The 20,351-nt window shown below is 54.8% G+C and overlaps 7 protein-coding genes across 7 annotated transcripts, besides 4 other annotated features; 6 read left to right on the forward strand and 1 right to left on the reverse strand.

Moving 5' to 3' along the window:
* Nucleotides 1-14: 14 nt before the first annotated feature.
* On the forward strand, nt 15-599 carry EKO05_0008689 (uncharacterized protein; the record flags this gene model as incomplete). Its single annotated transcript, XM_038946599.1, has 1 exon — nt 15-599. The coding sequence occupies one exon, from the start codon at nt 15-17 to the stop codon at nt 597-599; it is 585 nt and encodes a 194-aa protein (XP_038796225.1).
* A 186-nt stretch (nt 600-785) lies between these two features.
* Nucleotides 786-1,852, reverse strand: EKO05_0008690 (uncharacterized protein; the record flags this gene model as incomplete). The annotated part of the gene is made up of 4 exons (XM_038941597.1): nt 786-1,145; nt 1,196-1,326; nt 1,377-1,508; nt 1,558-1,852. The coding sequence occupies 4 exons, from the start codon at nt 1,850-1,852 to the stop codon at nt 786-788; spliced, it is 918 nt and encodes a 305-aa protein (XP_038796226.1).
* An 890-nt stretch (nt 1,853-2,742) lies between these two features.
* Nucleotides 2,743-2,831: a tandem repeat.
* A 29-nt stretch (nt 2,832-2,860) lies between these two features.
* On the forward strand, nt 2,861-3,265 carry EKO05_0008691 (uncharacterized protein; the record flags this gene model as incomplete). The annotated part of the gene is made up of 2 exons (XM_059637354.1): nt 2,861-3,038; nt 3,099-3,265. The coding sequence occupies 2 exons, from the start codon at nt 2,861-2,863 to the stop codon at nt 3,263-3,265; spliced, it is 345 nt and encodes a 114-aa protein (XP_059493337.1).
* A 441-nt stretch (nt 3,266-3,706) lies between these two features.
* Nucleotides 3,707-3,749: a tandem repeat.
* Nucleotides 3,750-4,701: 952 nt separating this feature from the next.
* EKO05_0008692 (uncharacterized protein) lies at nt 4,702-7,863 on the forward strand (the record flags this gene model as incomplete). Its single annotated transcript, XM_038946601.1, has 1 exon — nt 4,702-7,863. One exon carries the CDS (start codon nt 4,702-4,704, stop codon nt 7,861-7,863), a length of 3,162 nt encoding a protein of 1,053 aa, XP_038796228.1.
* Nucleotides 7,864-8,333: 470 nt separating this feature from the next.
* Nucleotides 8,334-9,914, forward strand: EKO05_0008693 (uncharacterized protein; the record flags this gene model as incomplete). Its single annotated transcript, XM_038941535.1, has 4 exons — nt 8,334-8,545; nt 8,621-8,648; nt 8,708-9,221; nt 9,274-9,914. The coding sequence occupies 4 exons, from the start codon at nt 8,334-8,336 to the stop codon at nt 9,912-9,914; spliced, it is 1,395 nt and encodes a 464-aa protein (XP_038796229.1).
* Nucleotides 9,828-9,874: a tandem repeat.
* Nucleotides 9,915-11,766: 1,852 nt separating the features above from the next.
* Nucleotides 11,767-15,989, forward strand: EKO05_0008694 (uncharacterized protein; the record flags this gene model as incomplete). The annotated part of the gene is made up of 4 exons (XM_059637355.1): nt 11,767-12,006; nt 12,126-12,223; nt 12,278-15,310; nt 15,446-15,989. The coding sequence occupies 4 exons, from the start codon at nt 11,767-11,769 to the stop codon at nt 15,987-15,989; spliced, it is 3,915 nt and encodes a 1,304-aa protein (XP_059493338.1).
* Nucleotides 12,587-12,649: a tandem repeat.
* A 1,938-nt stretch (nt 15,990-17,927) lies between the features above and the next one.
* Nucleotides 17,928-19,416, forward strand: EKO05_0008695 (uncharacterized protein; the record flags this gene model as incomplete). Its single annotated transcript, XM_038941738.2, has 2 exons — nt 17,928-18,850; nt 18,915-19,416. 2 exons carry the CDS (start codon nt 17,928-17,930, stop codon nt 19,414-19,416), a joined length of 1,425 nt encoding a protein of 474 aa, XP_038796231.2.
* Between the last annotated feature and the right edge of the window lie 935 nt (nt 19,417-20,351).

Genomic DNA, 20,351 nt, shown 5'->3' on the forward strand with positions numbered 1-20,351 from the left:
TCTTCCCCTCGGCCATGACGACGCTCACCAGCGCCAAAACGGCAGTCGCGCCAGCTCAGGTGCAAGTGTTTGTCGCAGACTCGGCCAGGCTCTCCACTTCCACACACCTTCCTGGTTTGCACTCGCTCGCTCTGCAGATACACCACAACCTCGAGTACCAGCATTACTGGACTGATCTCAAGGTGCACACGCACTCGCCTCTTACAAAGGAACCTCTGCCCCGGCCACTCGTCTCGGGCCTGCCACCACAGCGCCTCTACGTCCACCCTGACGAGCAGGTCGAGCTGCTGAAGAACGCCGACCGCCAGCGCAAAGCCGCCGAAGCAGCAGGGGAGAAGAGCGGTCTAGATGTCAAAGCGCAGCCAGAGCGCGAGTGGGTACTGCCGACCAGATTGAACGAACAATGGACCCTGCGCAGGCTGGCTGAAGTCTTCGACGACATCAGCATGGTCCCGCCCCAGATTTCTGCTACCGCTCAGGACATCGCACCCAACCCATGGAGGACAACAAAGAGAGTAGTGTTGGCTACAGTCGACACCGACAGCACCGTTGTCTACTACATCGTCCACGATGGAGTGGTGAAGCCTCGCCAGAACTGAGCGTGACTTACACTGCAGCTCAAAGCTCTTGAGCAGCATACAGTCAGCCGTGTCGTGTGCCAATGCAACAACGACTGCCTTGGTTGTGTTCACAAGCAAGATGGAGCTGGTAATGGGCAATGATGTATTGCTATCGTACCATGCTCCAAGCTAATACACACCAGCGCCCACGTCCTGCCCTCGCCCTCAAGGAATCGCAGTGTAGACCGTGTCTCCGGGCTTTGGCAGCTCGTAGAAACGAGTCATATCTACGTCTCTCTCAGACGGCATCTGATGCTCTTCGGCCCACCTCCTTACGCCCTCGTAGTCACGACATCGATGCTTCGTGTTGAAATCGACAAACGCCGTTGGGCTGGTATCGCCCTCAGACTGCCACCACACTTGACCCAGCACCCCAACATCGGGGTTGCACATCAGCACTTGCCTCAACATGTCCAGGCAGTGAGTAGCATGGATGCGGACAATGTATTTGGAGTTGACGAACGGGCCTTTCCCTTTGGCCAGATAGTAATCGTAGTTCCAATGCAAGGTCTTCCGTATTAGATCCTGCGCATTGTCAGCTTTCAGTACCACCCAAGTCACAGTTGAAGTCGTACCAAACAGTGCAGATGATGTAGACCTTCGACGTTGGCTGGAAACCCGCCGCCGTATTCACGGCTGATCTTGACTTGATGCTGTCGTATGCCTGAATGCTCGGCTTCGCTCTCCGCGACAACCACGCTTCGGACTATACAAGGGATCAGCACTGAACGACAAAAGCAACGAGGCACTGCTCACATCCTACACCCAAGGCTTCCCAAGCAGCATCCACTTCCGGCCCGGCTGACTGTCGATATACATTCTCATGTAGAAAAGACCCGTTGAATTGCTTGGTGTGCCACCCTGGCTCCACATCTTTGACTACCGGCGCTGCACCTCATCAGCCGCTGTCCTCTAGCTTTTCGACTCGAGCTCTTACAATACTGGGAGATGTGGCTCATGCAAAATGCATCTGCATCTGTTACCATGTGGGTTTTGCGTACACTGAGCGCGATCCAGAACCCTGCACTGAGGTACACGACACTACAAATTACAAGAGTCTTGAGAGCTACCTGGTACTCTAAACCCGGTCCGGGAGAGGATTGCTTCGAGCTCAGTGAAGGCGCCGATGAGGGTGATGATAGTAGCGTCTCATTGTCGAGACTCTCAGCCTCGCTTCGAGAAAGACGGGCGCGGGCGTGTTTGGGCGCGCTGCGAAAGAGACGAGCGAGCATGTTGAGAATGATGCACGTCTTGCTATCGAGTGTCCAGAGGAAGACTACTAAGATGGAGGGCAGCGTAGGAGAAGAGCGTACCAACGCCATGGACCCAACGATTCTTTCCTTCAATGCGACTCTCCGTTACCCATCACGCAGTCCTGCATGATCCCTACCGTGTACAATGAGCACATCGAACCAGAAGTCGACACAACCATACTATCCGTGTGTCATAATCTGGGAACGCTTTCAGCAATGCTGGGAACGTTGCAAGTGTAGTCCAGCCTACCAATCATCTGAGGACAGAGAGAAAGAGCGGTTCCTTGGTCGGTCAGCAGGCAAACACCATGCTAGATCTCAACGACATCGCAGTTCCCCATGCGTTTGCACTGCCATGATACGTTTCACACCATGTCGCACCGGTTCTGGTCTTCCGCGGTGATGCTAGAGGATTCCACTCCAAGCACCCGCTGTTGGCACACTGTCAATCCGGAATGGGGGCCACAAAGCTCAAGACATGACCTTGGACTGTCGCACCCGGGAGCGCATACCCATTTTCCTGTTGTGCAAAAGAGCCTGCTTTCACGTTGACGACCCACGAGAACCGCACAGCTTTGCACAGAAGTCTTGTTCTCAGGCCTAGAGACTGACTGACAACGCAACGAAGTCGCTCTAGTCGCTGTCTTTGTTTGCTCTGACCCTGCACACAGGTGACTTGGTGCGCGATGACGGGACGTGGACAAAGGCAGCCCGCAAAATACGGTCGCACGGTATGTGATTTCATTGCCTGAGTGCATACTGGTACCTCGTGAAGCCGTACTGGCTGTAATCGACAATCAGCACCTCTAGTCTCGTTGAGATCTGAAGTGTACATAGAGATCGAGTTGCAACTCTCAGCAACACTCACCTCATCATCATCATCATCATCATCATCATATCATCATCATCATCATCATCATCATCATCATCATCATCATCATCATCATCATCATCATCAACCTCAATATCCAACACCTCATCATCGACATGCTTTGCTCAACCCTCATCGCCGCCAGTCTAGCGACTCTCGCCGTCGCCGCTCCTACGGACATGAAGAGCGCAAAGCAGGTCGTCGACACCAGCTACGGCACATACAAGGATTATGGCAACTACGGCAAGTACGGCACCTACCCAGGGAGTGTCGAGAAAGCAGCTCAAGCCATGGGTAAGGCTCGTCCCCGTTTCTCTCCTCTGCGAGACCTGTCAGGGCTGATTACCTCTGCAGCCAACTCCAACGTGAAGAAGAGGGGCGTGCTCAAGAGCGACGTCGAATCCGCCGCGGATGCAGACTACGGCTCGTATGGTAAATATGAGACGTACTCGAACTATCAAACCTACCCTGGTGGTGTTGAAAAAGCGGGTGCGAGGATGGAGACGGCTGCGGCGCAGTAGATTGGCCTCGTTGAGCGCACGGAGTGAACAAGGGCGGGGGACGGAGACGAGGATGGGATCGTATACAGTCCTTTCTGAGCAAATGCAAGAACGCGACGACGGACAGTCTTTCAGCAATGTTCACTTGGCAAACTGGGATTGAAATGTGACGGGCACGCTACACGGAGTCGACCTAACCTTGGCCGTACGAGATGCGGTAGATTTACCAGCTGTGGCGGATAGTCTTCAGAAAGTACGTGTCCCAGGACGGTGTCGAGGCGCAATCATCTACGATTGCAAGGCTGCGATACGCATGCTGTGCGCGGAGATCAAGGCTCTACCCCAGCTTTCTCCCTGCCTCTGCAGCTGGTGCAGATGAACCTGCAGGGGTGGGCCATGATGTAAGATGCAGGTGTCGTACCATGTTGTGCACGTTTTCCTGCATGTGCTCTTTCTTTGGCTTGCGAGGTGCAGATGCACATCCAGATGCACATTGCACATCCAGGTCCATGGCCCTCGCGCAGACTTCTGCAGTCCTCGACTCGGCCGATGCGCATGGCTGCTTGGTGAGGCAGTAGCGGCGTTAACGGGGAAAGTCTCCGCTAGCTGCCTCAGCCCCGCAGCGCCACATTCTAGAGTCTAGACGAGCTTGTTGACGCAAAAGACCGGCGGACCTCGTGCCTGTCTGATGTGGGGGGCAAATACGAGGATGCTCGCAAGGATTGTGGATTGTGGGTGATTGGTGATGTCTGAGTAAGATAGGAGTCTGGCCGAGAAGCTGAGGAGCAACGCAGGCCGGTCAGCTAGGCAAGCTCGAGCTTCGGCGTCGTCAGCGTGTCAGCGAACTACAGGCCACACAATGCACCGTCCGTCGTCCGTCATGCATCCTGCCCGGCTCGCACTTACATAGTAGTATGTACGCACTTACCATGCCCCACACGGTGGGTGCGGACCCAATCGAGACTGCAGGGCAGTGTGTGCAGCACAGGAGCTGCGCACTCTGCGCTATGCTCTGGACACTATTGTGCATGAATGGCTGTGATGCATGCAGAGTCCCTCTGGCACGGCTTGAGCGGAGCATGGGGGCATGGGAGCATGACGTGCTGGGATGCTGGGATGCTGGGATGCTGGCATGGCTCCAGGCCGAGCGCATCCGTCCTGCGACTTGAAATACTAGAGCCCCACCTGAGAGCCGCCTCTGTGCGCTGGGGGTGGAGAAGACGAAGCTTGCCTCGAGCCCTGCGTGTGTTTGTCTCTGCTCCCTATCCCTCGCCTCGTCCGGTCCAAGAGACATCCGCCTTGGCCCCCCGACATGACGCTGTTTTGACTAGAAGCACTACTGCGCAACACTCCAGTCCTCGGCGCTTCTGCTCAGCACTCAATGCGAGCCCTGTCTCTGCAGCCCCCTACGCGCAGGCCCGGATGACTTGGTCGACTCCGGCGCGACCGCAGCCGGCATGACCACTTCTTCGCACCCGCACTTCGAACACGACGACGTCCTGGATCTAGCCGGGTACGGGCTCACTGACCTGCATCCGGCCAGCAGCAATGCCCTCGGCCTCAGCCCCACCAGCAGCATCATGGCACAGTTCCCCGGCTTCGACAGGGCCTTTGCGCATACGCCCAACCAGGGATACCCGGCTGACCCCGTCCACGTCCACAGAGGCAGCGTGGGCGGCGTGAGCGAGGACAACATGAGTGGCGCTGGCAGTGTCCACCCGCGCGGTCTGAGCACTGGCGGCAGCCCAGGCGTGTTGGCGCAAGAAGCGCGTACCACCAGCCCTGAGACTGCGCCTGCAATGGGCATGTTGGCTATTGGCGACATGCACAACGCCCCGGTGCAAGGTCTAAAACTGGAAGGGAACGAAAGCGCAACTCTCGCCGCCGCGGCGAAGCGCGCCAAAGACAGCGAACAAGACACGCCGCAGTGGAGCGAGATGAAGACCAAAGCCGGCAAGGAAAGGAAGAGGCTGCCGCTTGCCTGTATTGCCTGCAGAAGAAAGAAGATACGCTGCTCGGGCGAGAAGCCGGCTTGCAAGCACTGCGTGAGGAGCAGGATACCGTGCGTGTACAAGGTCACGACCAGAAAAGCGGCGCCTAGGACAGACTATATGGCTATGCTGGACAAGCGCTTGAAGCGCATGGAGGATCGCGTCATCAAGCTCATACCAAAGGAAAGCCTGCCTTCGGTGGCGAACGTGGGCAGGTCAGTTGTCAAGCCTGCGATACCTGGTGCACCGCCCAAGACGCCAGCAACTAAGAAGCGCGCCGCAGAAGAAGCTTTCGGCAACGAACTGGACGAGTGGGCAAGGTCAAAGGGCCGCGACACAGAGGCAACAGCGATGGCCTCAACATCCAAAGAATCAGACGAGAACAAGCTGCTTACAGAAGGTGCGGACAGTTTACCATCCAAGGAGATCCAGGAACATCTCGCCGAGGTCTACTTCGACTACGTATACGGCCAAAGCTATCCACTGCTACACAAACCGAGTTTTATGCGGCGATTGAACACAGGCAAAGTGCCACCAGTTCTCATCCTGGCCATGTGCGCCATCTCAGCGCGCTTCTCAACACATCCACAACTGCGGACCGAACCATGTTTCTTGCGCGGCGACGATTGGGCGCAGAAAGCAAGAGAGATTGCGCTGAAGCGGTATGATTCGCCAAATATTACGATTCTAATAGTCTACCTGTTGCTTGGTCTGCATGAGTTCGGCACATGTCAGGGCGGACGAAGCTGGATGTTCGGTGGCATGGCGCAAAGGATGGCATACGCTTTACAGCTGCACAAGGAGAACGAGTACGACCCACTGGTAAACGACCCAGAGAAAAAGCCGCTCAGCGCGACGGATCGGGAGATTCGGAGGAGAACGATGTGGTCGTGCTTTTTGATGGATCGTTTCAACTCTTCTGGCACAGATCGGCCGCTGTTTGTGCACGAGCAGTACATTGAAGTGCAGTTGCCGATCAAGGAGCACCTTTACGTTCACGAAATTCATGCACCGACGGAGAACTTAGAAGGCGTTGTGCCGAACCCATTGCCGCCTGACAGCGGACATCTAGCAAATCCACGCGAGAACATGGGCGTTACGGCGTATACTGTTCGATTGGTGTGTGTTTGGGGGAAGCTGATCAAGTACATAAACCTTGGTGGCAAAGAGCGAGAACCGAAGCCGATGTGGTCGCCAGACTCGACGTTTCACGCTATCAAGAAGGAAGCTATGGAATTTAAGGACTCCTTACCTGAGATGCTCGTTTACACCCCGGAGAACCTCAAGAGCCACGCCATCGGCAAGACGGCGAACTCGTTTTTATATCTGCACATATTATGGCAACAGGTCATGCTGTTCATGCACCGATTCGCGCTCCCTTCGACAGCAGATAGCCGACCTCCGAAAGACATGCCACACGACTTCCTGACAGGCTCCGCGCGCGCAGCCCTCGAATCTGCGAATCAAATCTCCATCCTCATCAACGAAGCTATGGACCACAACGTCGTCGCTCCCTTTGCTGGATACTCTGCTTTCTTCTCTTCTACCGTTCATGTGCATGGTGTGTTCTCGAAGAATGCAAAGCTCGAAGCACAATCGAAGAAGTACCTGGCTTACAACGTTAAATATCTGACAAAGATGAAGAAATACTGGGGCATGTTCCAATACATTGCTGAAACTTTGAAGGATCTGTACCGACAGCATGCCGATGCCCAAATGAAAGGGCCGGGAGCAAGCGGCGACCAGAAGGGCCGAAGCAGTATCTTCCAGTACGGTGACTGGTTCGACAGATACCCTCACGGTGTTTCGAAGACAGACTACGAAGATGCTGCCGAGTCGAAAGCCAACGAGCCTGGTACGGATGCTGTACTTGGCGAGAAAAGCGATCTACAGAGCGTCGAAGAGTTCTTTGCATCGCTCTCTCCACCTTCCCGAACCGATCAACGCAAACAAGCGCGGAAGAACAAGCTGAAATCTGTTCCCAAAGCTGCAGCAAGTGCTGCAGAAGCACCCAAGCCACAACGTCAGAACAGCACCAGAACTCAACCACTCGCGCCCTCACACCTCCAGCATCAACAACCGATAGCACACATCGCTATCGCCAATGAAGCAGTCATGTCCACACCACCGGCCACTAGCTTCGACCCCTCCGCCTACTTTCCAACGCACTCACAACCACAATCCACTTCGCAACAATTCATCGCCGAATTCGCCGGCCCACATACCCTTTTGCAAAGCGGCACCTCACCCTCCCTCCCGCACATGCCGCACCTTCAAACCGGCCACACGCACTCGCAGAACCACATGGACATGTCGCCCTTCCCCGACCTGTCCGCCGACTTCAGTGCATCATTTTGGAACCTGGAAGGTATGGTCATGGGGAACAATAATATCTTCAATCCAATGAGCAGTTACTTTGTCCCATTCAATGTTGAGCCGCCGAACACGATGGGTGGTGGGGGCGATGGTGCATTTGACAGTCAGAGTGGTGCAGATTATGGATTTGGGCTGGGGCAAGGGCTGAACATTGATTTGAACATGATGGATGACGGGCGGGATGTAGATGGACAGGGAAGAAGAGGCACTGGGACTGGTATAGATTTGGAGGGCTTCGATGGGACGAGCTGAGAGGACGGGTGTTTGAATATGCAAGGCAGGAGGAAGAAGATGCTTACGAAATCTCACGACGATGAAATGTATAGATGTAAATGTAGAACGCTTTCGCATGTTCATATGAAACTAATCTTGAGCGACGCAACGAACCGCGTTGCTAACACCTTCATTACGGAGGTCCAGCCTCAACCATAGATTCTCGTTTGTCGGAACTCCAAGGATCATCGTGATGCACTTGCTGAGCGGGTGGAAGCTTGTAGGATTCGAGGGGATTCCACGATAGTCCCCCTTGGTCCCGGCTTCAACGCTAGTGGCTTAGCGTGGTTTAGCCTGGCATCTACGTAGCCCTGCGAGCACAGAGCACACCGAATCGCCCAACTTGTTCAGATACAAACAGCCCCCACCAACCCTCAAATACCACACAAATTGCGCTGCACGCATAGTCTACCTTCAAGTTCCCATCGAACCCACAAAAATCACCTCAAATGGCTTCTGAAGTCGTTTCGAAGCTCCAGAACCTCGTCACAGGCGAGTCGAAGAGCGCCCGCAAGAAGAAGGCCAAGCAGGAAAGCTCTGCCACGGCGGTCCCAGCTGCCACTGAGATCACATCTTCCGAGGCGGGCGCAACTGCTGGCTCTGACCCCAACGGAAATGTCAATGGCGACAGCGAGAACTCGTACATCAAGGAGCTCCAGAAGTGAGTCGCAGCCCAGCTCCCGAGCTCCCGCCCACATATGGAAAGAGCTCATGTGCTAATACCCAATGTGTGCAGGAACATCCGTAACATTAACAAGAAGCTGGTAAGTTCGCTTCCCCGCACCAGCCTTGCCTCGAGCTTCCTCTGACGTGTCGCTTGCAGAACGCTACCCAAAAAGTCGACTCCATCATTGCCGAGAATCCCGGCGTCTCCCTCGATGACCTCGCCGCCTCTCGCAAGATCAACGCCGACCAGAAGGCTCAGGCCCAGAGGAAGCCCAAGCTCCAGGCTGATCTCGCACAGCTGGAGGAGCAAGTCGCACAGTACAAAAAGTTCGACCAGGAATACCAGGAGAAGCACGCTCGTGAGAGGGAGCTTTTGCAGAAGTCACACTCCAGCGAGCTTGAGGCGTTGAGGGAAGCAGTCAAGGCTGAGGCGGCGATCGAGCAGAAAAAGGTCTTCCGCGAGAAGATCCTGACACTGTCTCGCTTTTTGAGGGCGGCAGCTGCTCGTCGCCAGCTGGAAGATGATGACTCGGATCTCACCAAGGCTTTCGAGGGAGCTCTCTTGCAAGTGTACGGAGGAGATGCTGTTGCCGTCGCTGCGGCTGAGAAGCTGATTGAAGGCGCCGAGGATGGCGTGCCCTCCACTGAGGGTGTCTTGCTGACTGTGACTTGTACGCTACCCACTCTCTCCCATGAAAGAACGCAACGCTAAATGATGGACAGACTCGCAAGTCAAGCAGGCCGCACTCGAGGAAGCTCCCTTTGCCGCAGAGGAAGCGTGGGTTGACGACGTTGCGCAGGCTCAGCCTACCTCTCCTGAGACAGAGGCGCCAGAGACAGTGTCTGACCCTACCGTTACGCACGCAGGTCTGACAGAGCTTGACGCTGGATCAGCAACCGTGGGCCATGCGCACGCTGATCAGTCAGGCGCACCAGCGGCAGCAAGCATCGAGCCGGAGGCTGCTAACGCTGCTGCGACAGCTCAGTGGGACAAGCAGGCCGCTGGCCAGGATGAGCCCCTCAGCGAGCCCTTTGAGATTATTCCCCGCGACCCTGCCGAGACGGAGGCTCCCCACGAGACCGCCCCAGTCACCAGCACCCAGAGCTGGGCTGATGACACGCCCGAACCGGTAGCAACGCAGACGCCTGCCAGCGATGGGTTCTCCGAGGTCCAGCACAACCGCGGCGGCCGTGGACGTGGAGGACAGCACCAGGGTGAAGGACGCGGTGGATACAGGGGCCGTGGTCGCGGCGGTCCTCGAGGCGGAGGCGAGTTCCGTGGACGTGGACGTGGCCGTGGTGGTGACTTCCGAGGTGGCCGAGGCGGCTTCCGCGGTGCGCCCCGCGGCGAGTCGTCTGCGTAAAGACGTCTCGTAACCCTTCTCTTCTCTTCTCTTCCATTTTGGGTTTTTCTGAGGTACATGGCTCCTCTTTCCAGGATTGGAACCTACACCTCGCTCCCATTTTGAGCATTTGAGCGGATGGCAAGAAAAGACTAGCTTCAGGGCGTTTGTACAACCAGATTTGATCACTGCATAGCATCGGAGCGCCGGCTTTAAGATGGTGGCCACTGTACTCTTACGACTGGGCGGTAATGAACATGGATTTGTCACGGATTGGCCCTAGTGGGTGGTGATGTTGTGATTGTCTGCTGCTGAAGATAAGTTGGAGAAGTTCAGATCAGCAGGATGTGGTGACCATGCTCCTCAATGGCTCGGGACGAGGCGTCGATCCGGAGAAACCTCGATGGGGGATGTGCTGCGCGTCATCTGTCAGGCAGAGTGCCGAGTGGAGCGGTGCCCCCCCGTGTGGAGGTGCAAAACGTTGCAACACTGACGAACGGCGACGATGTCTGCTCAGCCACCACGACGCTTTCATCGGTCCAGAGATTGCTGCATTCTGTGGTAGGCCATGGCAGATGGTACGAAATATCATGTCTATGTATCCATGCTCAGTACGGCGTTTGCAGGTGCAGTCCTTTTGCTATGAAGCCACCAGCATCCACTTAGCAAACAAGCCGCCACCACCTCCTGCGACCCATGTAACGTGCTGGGGTACACGTGGTAGTGTGTTCTGACGCGATGAATCGCTCGCGCAAAAGGCGTCTCCATTCACGACTCCACGGTCGGTCAGTGTGGGATGATTTCGTGCGGCTCAGTACAGCAAACCCCAAGCAGGCCATCAATGCAGTGCCACGGCGTGACGCTCTGCTGCAAGGCCATGCAGCCGTGCTTGTCAGCGAGACCGGTCGACCCAGGTACAGCGGGTTGAGGGTGTTGCAAAGGGGCCGAGACGGGGGCTTTTGTTCTACGGGCGTGGTGCCGAGGGCATGCAGGCGCGGTGAGCTAGCGGGAGCTTGCCGTTGACGCACGCGCGCTCCACGCTCCACAGCAGTGGTGGGAATCAAAGCTTATCTGCACTTTTGACATGTTTTGTTTCACGCGGTCTGGGGTTTTAGATGTAGACAAGCTGCTCAGTAGATGCTAGGTTGTGGTCCGACTGGTGCACGGTGTGGTGGGTGGTGTGGGAATGGCACCTGTCTTTGCACGCATTGCCAGATACTCTGCTTCTTATTAGACATCATGGTGCGTCGAGCTGGCATTGTGGGTGGATGTGCAGCCAGTGCGGATGATTGGCAATCTGATAAGATGGCGTTTGTCAGATTTGGATTTGCGTCGTGCATGACGTGCATGCCAAGTCTCCGAAGAACACACATGCCATCGTTGTTGATCGCAGACGCCGTGACGGAAGCTGGTGGAGCATGGGAGGAGTGGGTACAGAGCGCGCCCTGACTGCTTCTGAGGCCAGCCAAGCGGAGTGAAATGCAGTCGTCTCCAGCCTCCACAGCCCCGTCTTGCTGTTTTCCAAGGTGCGGTGGTCTGAAGATCGAACGACCTCACAAGGCGGGCCCATCCCTGCTAGCAGCCACTATTGCGGAAGCGAACGCTGCAACCTCCTCGTCCCTGCCCTCGCACCTCAGGAACGACAACACCGCCCCCCACACGACCCCGACTGGTGGAACCGCTGCCCTGCTGTGCGAACGACTCGGCCAAGTCGATGCGCTGTCCGCAAAATTGCTGCGGTCTCGACACTTGGACCCCCGCCTCCAGTGGCGAGGTTGCGACTCGCTCGAACCTTGTCCACATCCGCTAGCCCCAGCGCTCCTCCGCGCCTGCCCCGACGCCCACAGCACGCCTCGGCGTCTGCCTGTCCACCATGGAAGCACCCGCCATGGAGGCACCCACCGACGTCGTGGCCTCTGTCGAGACGCCGCCCGCCGTTCAGCATGACGACGCCCTGCCGAAAGCCGCCTTGACGCCGCCTACAAGCGAAGACAACGACCCCAAGAGGGAGGCGAGGATGTCGTCGGAGCTCTCCGACATCGATAGCGACGATGGCGAGGATATCGAGCCCGACCACTACTGGGAGGGCGGCAAGATCCCCGTCTTCAAGCCGGTATGTCGCAGAGAGGCACGGGTGCTTTTGTGCTGCACCTGGGGTGTCGCATGATGCGCAAGAATGCCCACCACCCAAGCGCACAAGGAAAAGATGCGTGCTAACCACGTGCTGTGCAGACTATGGATCAGTTCCGCAACTTCAAGCGCTTCATCGACAAGGTGGACAAGTATGGCATGAAGTCTGGTATCGTCAAGGTCATTCCGCCCACAGAGTGGTATGTACTTCTAAATGCAACCTGCATCTGAGTCGCCAGCTAACCACCGCACAGGCGCGGCTCTCTGCCCGACCTACACGAGGCTGTCAAGTCCATACGAGTCAAGAACCCCATCACGCAAGAGTTCACCGGCCAGCACGGTGTATACACAGGAGCGAACGTCGAGAAGCAACGCTCGTACAACCTGGCGGAGTGGCGCGCAGTGACGAACGAACCGCATCACCAACCGCCGGCGAAGCGAGGCGAGACTCGCACTGGCCGGAAGGCTGCTGCAGAGGTACCCACGCGCACACGATCCACCCGAACCGCCCCAAAGACTGATGATGGTACCCCTGCCTCAAGGCGCAAACCTGGCCGACCTGCACGTCGACGACGCGGCGTCAAAAAGGAACAGGACGACGACGACGATGACGACGACGAAAACGAGGCAGATACGCTCGATGTTCCTCCTACACCTACCTCACCAGGCGCAGAAGCCCAAAAGCCAGCAAGGCGTGGTGGTAGAGTCAAGAGGGAAGACGCGCCTTCAAGGCCTCGTGGTCGGCAACCCAAGGTTCAGGACGAGAAGAAGTCCGTTTCTTCTCGACGGCTGAACAACAGAGGGGCAGTCAACGACTACATCGACGAAGCCGCCTTCGAAGATTTCGACTATCTTCTAGAGGGTCTTGACGAATACACGCCAGAGCGATGCAAGGAGCTTGAAGAGTACTACTGGAAGACGATCTGGTCCGGGCAGCCCATGTACGGTGCGGATATGCCAGGATCTCTGTTTGACGATCGAACAACGTCCTGGAACGTAGCGAAGCTCCCCAACCTGCTGGATGTGCTCGGAACCAAAGTCCCTGGAGTCAATACTGCCTACCTCTATCTTGGCATGTGGAAGGCGTCTTTCGCATGGCATCTCGAGGATGTCGACCTGTACAGCATCAACTACATCCATTTTGGTGCACCCAAGCAATGGTACAGTATCTCGCAGGAGGACGCACGTCGCTTTGAAGCGGCCATGAAGAGCATTTGGCCAAACGACGCCAAGAACTGCTCCCAATTTCTGCGACACAAGACCTACCTGATCTCTCCTCAGCGTCTCGAAAGGGACTTCAACATCAAGGTCAACCGACTCGTCCACTACGAGGGCGAGTTCGTCATCACCTACCCTTACGGCTACCACTCCGGTTATAATATCGGCTACAACTGCGCAGAGTCTGTCAACTTTGCCACTGAGAGCTGGTTGAGTTACGGAAGGATCGCCAAGAAGTGCGACTGCGAACCGGACAGCGTCTGGGTAGATGTCAACGAGATCGAGCGTAAGATGCGAGGCGAGCCTACACCCGAGTACTACGAAGAAACCGACGATGAAGACGATGAAGATGACGGCGCCGATCGCCTCCCGAGTCCTCCGGCCAGCGTTGCTGGAAAGATGAAGAGGAAGCCTGGTAGGAAGCCCGCCACAAAGAGGAAGCGTGGAAAAGACGAGCCTCAAGAGGCAGCGAGACCGAAGAAGCTCAGGAAGATCCGTATTCGCCTGAAGATTCCGGGTCGTGGGATGCCATGCATCCTGTGTCCCAACGACGTCGATTACGACGATCTTCTGCCCACCGACAACGGCATGAAAGCCCACCGCATCTGCGCTGACTACACGCCTGAGACTTACATCTCAAACGAGACTGTGTGCAACGTCTCCAACATCGGCAAGGATCGTTTGGAGCTCAAGTGCAACTACTGTCGCTCGAAGCGTGGTGCTGTCTTCCAGTGTTCACAGAAGAAGTGTACGAGGGCTTTCCATGCTACATGTGCGGTGGCAGCTGGTGTACAAGTCGACTTGGGCACCATGCAGACCTTCGACGCAGAAGGCACAGAGTACTTCTATGATGGATACGACTTCCGCTGCCGCTTCCACCGGCCGAAGAAGAGGAACAACAAGACCGTTGACGTGGATGCACTAGAGAAGAACAAGTTCATTCTCAACTACGGCAAGACGCTGAAGCCTAAAGATGTTATCCAGTTTCAGTACGTAGGTGGTGAGATGTACCAGATCTACGGCGCACAGGTTGTTGAGAACAGGCCTGGCGAGCAATCTGTTCTTGTCGACGTACTCCCTGATGGCGATCGTGTGGAGGTGGAGTGGAAGTACATTCTGAAGCTGCACCCAGACGAGTCGCAGCGACCGAAGCCATCTGCAAACGCCCAACCCCTACCTGAGCATCTCAAGGAGAATGATGCGTCCCTGGATATTGCGAACCGTACAGATGGTGTTCCTGAAATTGGTGACCCATTCCATGATCCCAACTCCGAACAAAAGTGGGCTGAGTGGAACACGGCACCTGAAGTCACTCGAAGGGTCGCCAAGGTTGATTTTAGCAAAGAGAACAGGCTCTGGTATTATCTCGGAAAGCCTTCGACCGAAGCTAAACCACAGTACACCGAGGATCTTGCGAGGCCAAGGAACAACCCCAAGAGCAACTTCCTGGACACTGTCAAGCCTCCACCTCCGCCAATCCCGACCTTCCAGCGACAATCATACCCGGCATCATACCCCATCAAGCCGGCTCCTCCTGGTATGGCACCACGCACGCCAACGATGCAGCAACATATTGCCCCTGCAGGCGGCCGGCCTTATACCTACAAGCCTAAGGAGGGCATGATGACTGCGTGGAAGTCGCCAGTGTACAACCCGGATACTCGGCAGAATCCCAACTCCCCTGTGGCACATCAACCGAACGTTAGCTACGACCACAGGGCTGGACCACAGTATGGGTATCCTCCCCCTCGTCCTCTGCCACAGCAGTTTCAGTACCAGCCATATGCGCCTCCGCCACACAACTACTCTGCTCAAGGCTATGCATCACAGGCTGCGTCCTCAGGGTTGCTGCTTGACGGGATCGACAAATATGCTCACACGAACCAGTCTCATCAGGCATTGCCTCCGCATCCGTACCAGTCTCAGACTAGTGCGCAAAGTCCGCGCCAGCTGCCTCCCTTCCCAGGCTCAAGCACTGCGCATGGTTCTCCTGCACAGCAAGGTCAAGTATCACCCTCTCACGGGCATAACATGCTGAGCACCCCATCTGGGACTCCCAAACCTCCAATGTACGCCGTCACACCCTCCTCCTCCGTTGTTTATGCTGCCCAGTCCCCTACTGAATACCTTGCCTACGTCATGAAATACCCATACCTGAAGAATGCATACCTCAGGAGACAAAAGACTTACATTTCTCCTTACAGTCCTGGTGGTGAAATCGCACCGGAATGGAGGCCTCAGCCACCGCAAGCAGCCAACGGCGCAGCAGCCACACCGCCAATGCACAGTGCATCAACAGGATCTCACGGCTACTACCCTAGCCCGTCACCAGCCTCGATAGCCCCAAGGCCTGCGGCGCAGTTCCAGTCGCCTGACGCATTCCAGCGAGGCCTCACCCAAGCCTCGTCTTCAGCTACCGGCGCTCCAAAGTGGGAGCAGATGCTCAAGCAGCTAGCGACATCGACTGGCCCGGAAACTACACCGACTGCGACATCCCCAACACAACCGCCACAATATCCACCCCTGCCACGCTCGAGCATGAGTTATGGAATGCCACACGCACCGAGCCCCTTCCAGAAACACACTCCGCCGCTTCCGCCACCAGCAGAACCACAACGGCCAATACCCAGCCCGATCAGCGATGACGGCAACGCGGGACTCGTGGCTGCGAAGCCGGTAATGCTGCCGCCGCAGCCACAGCACGCGCCAGGCAAGGTCCATGGTGCAGAGACATGGCGGTTTTCTTAGTAGAGAGAAGAGGGATTGTATGAGTAATGACCATGGAAGGGGTGAGACGAATGTATGATTACCAGTGGCGTGAAAGGCGTTTGCTTTGGGGGATTTGTAGATGAAGTCATGGATCGCTTCTATCTACGTATTTTAATCCTGTTTTTTTCTCTTCCCTTACCACTGGGGGGTCCTTTCATATTACTTCTTATGATGAGGATTTGCACGCGAGGCAAGACCAATTTAGTCATTACCGGAAGAGCGCACTACATATATAATACAAGCAGTTGCAGCTCACACATCACGGCCATTAGTGGGCAAGAAGTGATTGGAAAATACAAAAGCAAAAGCGAATTAATTGATAGTTACATCTGAGCTCGTCTTAGCAGACATACCAAAGTCTGCCTGTACCCCTGGATCGTGGTAAGATGCGAGCTCGTCCAAGGGGGGGCTCCACAAGGTTGCCACCCCTCGCTTCTCAGGCGACTCGCACATGGAGTCTAAAGATCTAGCTTTCGCTGCGCCTTTGGATGTGCCTCGTTGACCAGTGTACAAGTAGATGAGATTTGAAAAGCTGGCCACGGATGACTGGACTCCGTTGCACGGCTTCCGCGACTTGTAGTTCCAGATGTGCTCGTGAGAGCTGTCTGCAACTAAGAAACAGATGCCTGCTTCGTTACCTGGGGGTTCAGAGTCTCTCGGAAAGGTCATCCAGAGACTCGCAAGGCTTCGATGCGTTGCTCCGTTGCCAGAGTACTGGGATCGTCCTGATGAGACAGCCTGAAAATGACCGGTTCGGAAGTGTATCTTGGGCAAAACAGATGGACTTCTATCGCCGTCGATATCTCAGTGCGACGAAAGTTGGTATTCGATATCAACACTAACGAACGGACCGATCGTTTCGAATGTTTACGCGAAAAAGTCTATCCTGACGAACAAGACGACCATCAAGACTGAGACTTTGATCATAAGTAGAAGAACGGATCGTTCGTCAGTTGTAGCGCGCGGTGAACATGAGCGCTCATCGGTGGATTGCCATGACGCTTCATGGTCGTCGTTCGCGAGCTTCGATCTCAGAGGGAAATTGCAGTAAGGCAAGCTGCGCTCCAATCGATAAAAGAGAGGACCTTCTTCCAGTAAAACGACTTGCCGCATGATGGGCCTGTCATCTTCACCTTCAGAGCTCGCTGCTGCTGCGATTTGCTAGCTGCGAGCGAGTTCCGATGTGTGTGGATCATAAACTGCGGCAGACAGGTCTAACCTCACCTGGAGAGTGCTTACAAGCAACATGGCCAAGGACCTTGCGGCCTGCCAGAGACCTGTGGTGAAGCGCAAACTCAAATTCTGTTGGCATCTTTCACAGCGAATATATCTCGAAAGAGGCACCTCTGATGGCGGGTAACGCGAACGTTTCCTGCTGTGCAAGGTCTCCAGGTCGAAGAGTAGATTAAAAGTAAACTGCTCTCAGTCTCGTGCTGTGAATGTCGACTGAGGAGTTCCTAGACAGGTGACCATCTGGTCGTGATAACGAGAAGGGGTGCACTTACAGAGGGTGACCGGGGTGAAGTGGGGTGAAGGATTGCGAGGCAGAGCTCTTACCTCAAGCTCGACGTGTCGAAACACGCTAGCACGCTCCCACGTGCTTGGGCTCAAGAGTGGGAGGCACGATAATGAATTACGTACGTCAGCCACCTTGTCGAGGGCAACGAGCAGCAACGACGCAATATCGATGCTCACCACAAAAGATTTCTCGTGAATTTGTGTCAGTCCATCACCCGGACCAGAAAGGAAGCTGGAGGTGGACGTGACATGTGTTGATCAATCAACAACCTGGCTTGCCAGCGTAGCTGCGCTTACGTGCATGAGATGTCGAAACAACGAGTTTTTTTCCGTCGCTTACTTTCCACGTCTTGCTTCAATCTCTTCTCTTACTTAGCAAACATCATGGATAACGACAATATGACCCAGTATGACCAGCTTGTTGCCGCGGGATTGCAGGACCTGGTTCTCCTACCTGATTCTGACGCCTACAAAGATCGACAAACCTCCTATTGGGCAGCCAACGTTGCGATGCATCCTAACTGTATCGTCCAACCACGCACGAAAGAAGAGGTTTCCCACGTTCTCAAAGTGCTCGTTAAGGCTGGAGGGCCGATTGCTCTCCGCAGCGGTGGCCATACCCAGTGGGCGGGTTCTAACGATGTTCACAAAGGCGTCACGATAGACCTGGGACGCATGGCAAACGTGACTTACGATGCACACTCCAGAATTGCATCGGTTCAGCCCGGCTCGCGGTGGTCTGAGGCCTATCGAAAGCTTCTGGGTCACCAAGTTTGTGTGACCGGGGGTCGTGAGGGTCAAGTTGGTGTGGGTGGCTTCCTGACCGGCGGTGGGAACTCGTACTACGCTGGACTTTATGGGTTGGGCTGCGATAACGTCGCCAGTTTTGAGGTGGTCCTTGCTAATGGTGATACTGTTCATGCCAATGCCAATTCCCATTCCGATCTTTGGACCGCTTTAAAGGGTGGTTCGGGAAATTTTGGTATTGTGACCCGTTTCGACATGTATACGTTTCCAGCACATGATCTTTGGGGTGGTATTCGAGCTGCGGTCAGGAGTGAAGGGGACAATCTCGCGCAAACGTTGGTTGACTTCACCGAACAAAACTGCAAAAACCCGCAGGCTGCGTACATCCTCAACTATACCTTCAATCCCGAGCTCTCTGCAGATACAATTGTCGCCCATGTCATAGTGGATACCAACGGTACAGCGAACGCACCTGCATTCGACGCGATTCAGAAGGTACCGGTGATCGTGGGAGATGTCAAGAAAAGAACTATGGCCGACATGGCCGATAGCTACAAACTTCCAAGTCACCAACAGTAGGTTAACCGTTCATCTCCAGTCCTGTTCGATAGATAAATTCCACCCGGCTGATATTTGTAGGCAAGTCTGGTTCTCGCTTACCTTCAAAAATGAAGTCAGTATTATTGAAATGGCCAGCAAGATGCACGACGGCCTAGTCGACGAACTCAAGACCTTGATGCCGGCTAGCGACTTCACGACACAGTGTCTGTTCCAACCCATGCCAACTCTATTCGCGGGACACTCAATTCGTCGTGGAGGCAATGTGTTGGGGCTCGATCAACTCAAAGAAAACGCGCTTTTGTGGCTGATCGTAGGCTCTACGGTGACTCCTGATGAACATGTGATCATGCGAGAGAAGTTGAAGGCCTTCTCGTCAACGCTGGAGAAGTTCGCCGAGTCGAAGGACCTTAGCGTCAATTGGCGCTACCTGAACTATGTCGACGAGACACAGGATCCACTGAAGAGCTACGGCCAGAGTAATATCGACTTCATCCGTAGGGTTGCGGCCAAATACGATCCGTCTGGCGTGTTTCAGAAGACGTTGGTTTCGGGTTGGAAGATCTCAAAAGTCGAAATTTAATTTAAAGCAAACCAGTTCGTTTTGACTGTTGACATGAAAAGCGTAGTTGGGACTTAGCTAGAGAAGCCATGTCTTATAAGGACAGGCATTGTGTTTAGCATCTACAAAGATGGTCAACATCATGTTCTTAGGAAAGAAACTCTTTTCCTTCATTATATTCGCTCGTGAAGTTGCCATATCTCTGCTACTTTGCCTCATCTCAGTTACGCCATTGGAAATGCAGGAGTGTCCGTATGCGCATTCCTGTTCCTGAACTGTCTTGAGGGCTCGCCACCCAACAACAATCATGCTGCTCTGTACTTTCTTAGGTCTGTGTCAGTCACTTCTCAGTGCGGCGGACCGAATAGCTTACACTGCTTCACGAAAACATAGCCGCAATCAACCATCTTCATAGTAATCCTCATCGCCGTAATCAGATGAGTCGTCTTCGAAAGAGTCTATGTCGAAATTGCCATTCCAAAATTTCGTACATTCTCAACAACCAGAATGCCCGATGTTGAGTGCACCCAATATTGCACATTTCCAGTAACACTCTGCGTAGTGGTTTCCAGATACTGGTTGTAATCTCAGTGCAAAGATTGAGGTGTTACTTTTGCAGTACAGTGCTACTGAGCATTAGAAGCGCACCGTCGGTTTCGTAGTCGTGTTCTCCAATGGCTTCAATTAGTCCTATGACGAAAAGCTCTGCGGTATCTCGATCGAATCTTCAAACATTTTCACCTCCGTTTCTTCGTCGCTATCTTCCTCCTGATCACTGTCGTGCGTTTCCTCCCGATTGTCGGGAATAAAGCGTGTGTGGCGGCAAGTAAGACGCTTGTTCGCACTCTCGTTGTCGGATAGAAGCCACTCCGTGAGACTGATCTCGCCGAAAATGTGAGGGCAACTGTTCTTGCCGGTGAATCGTGTGGGTACGTGCGTGGTGTCGAAGCCATTAA

The sequence above is a fragment of the Ascochyta rabiei genome, chromosome 15 (genome assembly GCF_004011695.2).
Source record: "Ascochyta rabiei chromosome 15, complete sequence".
Taxonomy (NCBI): Eukaryota; Fungi; Ascomycota; class Dothideomycetes; order Pleosporales; family Didymellaceae; genus Ascochyta; species Ascochyta rabiei.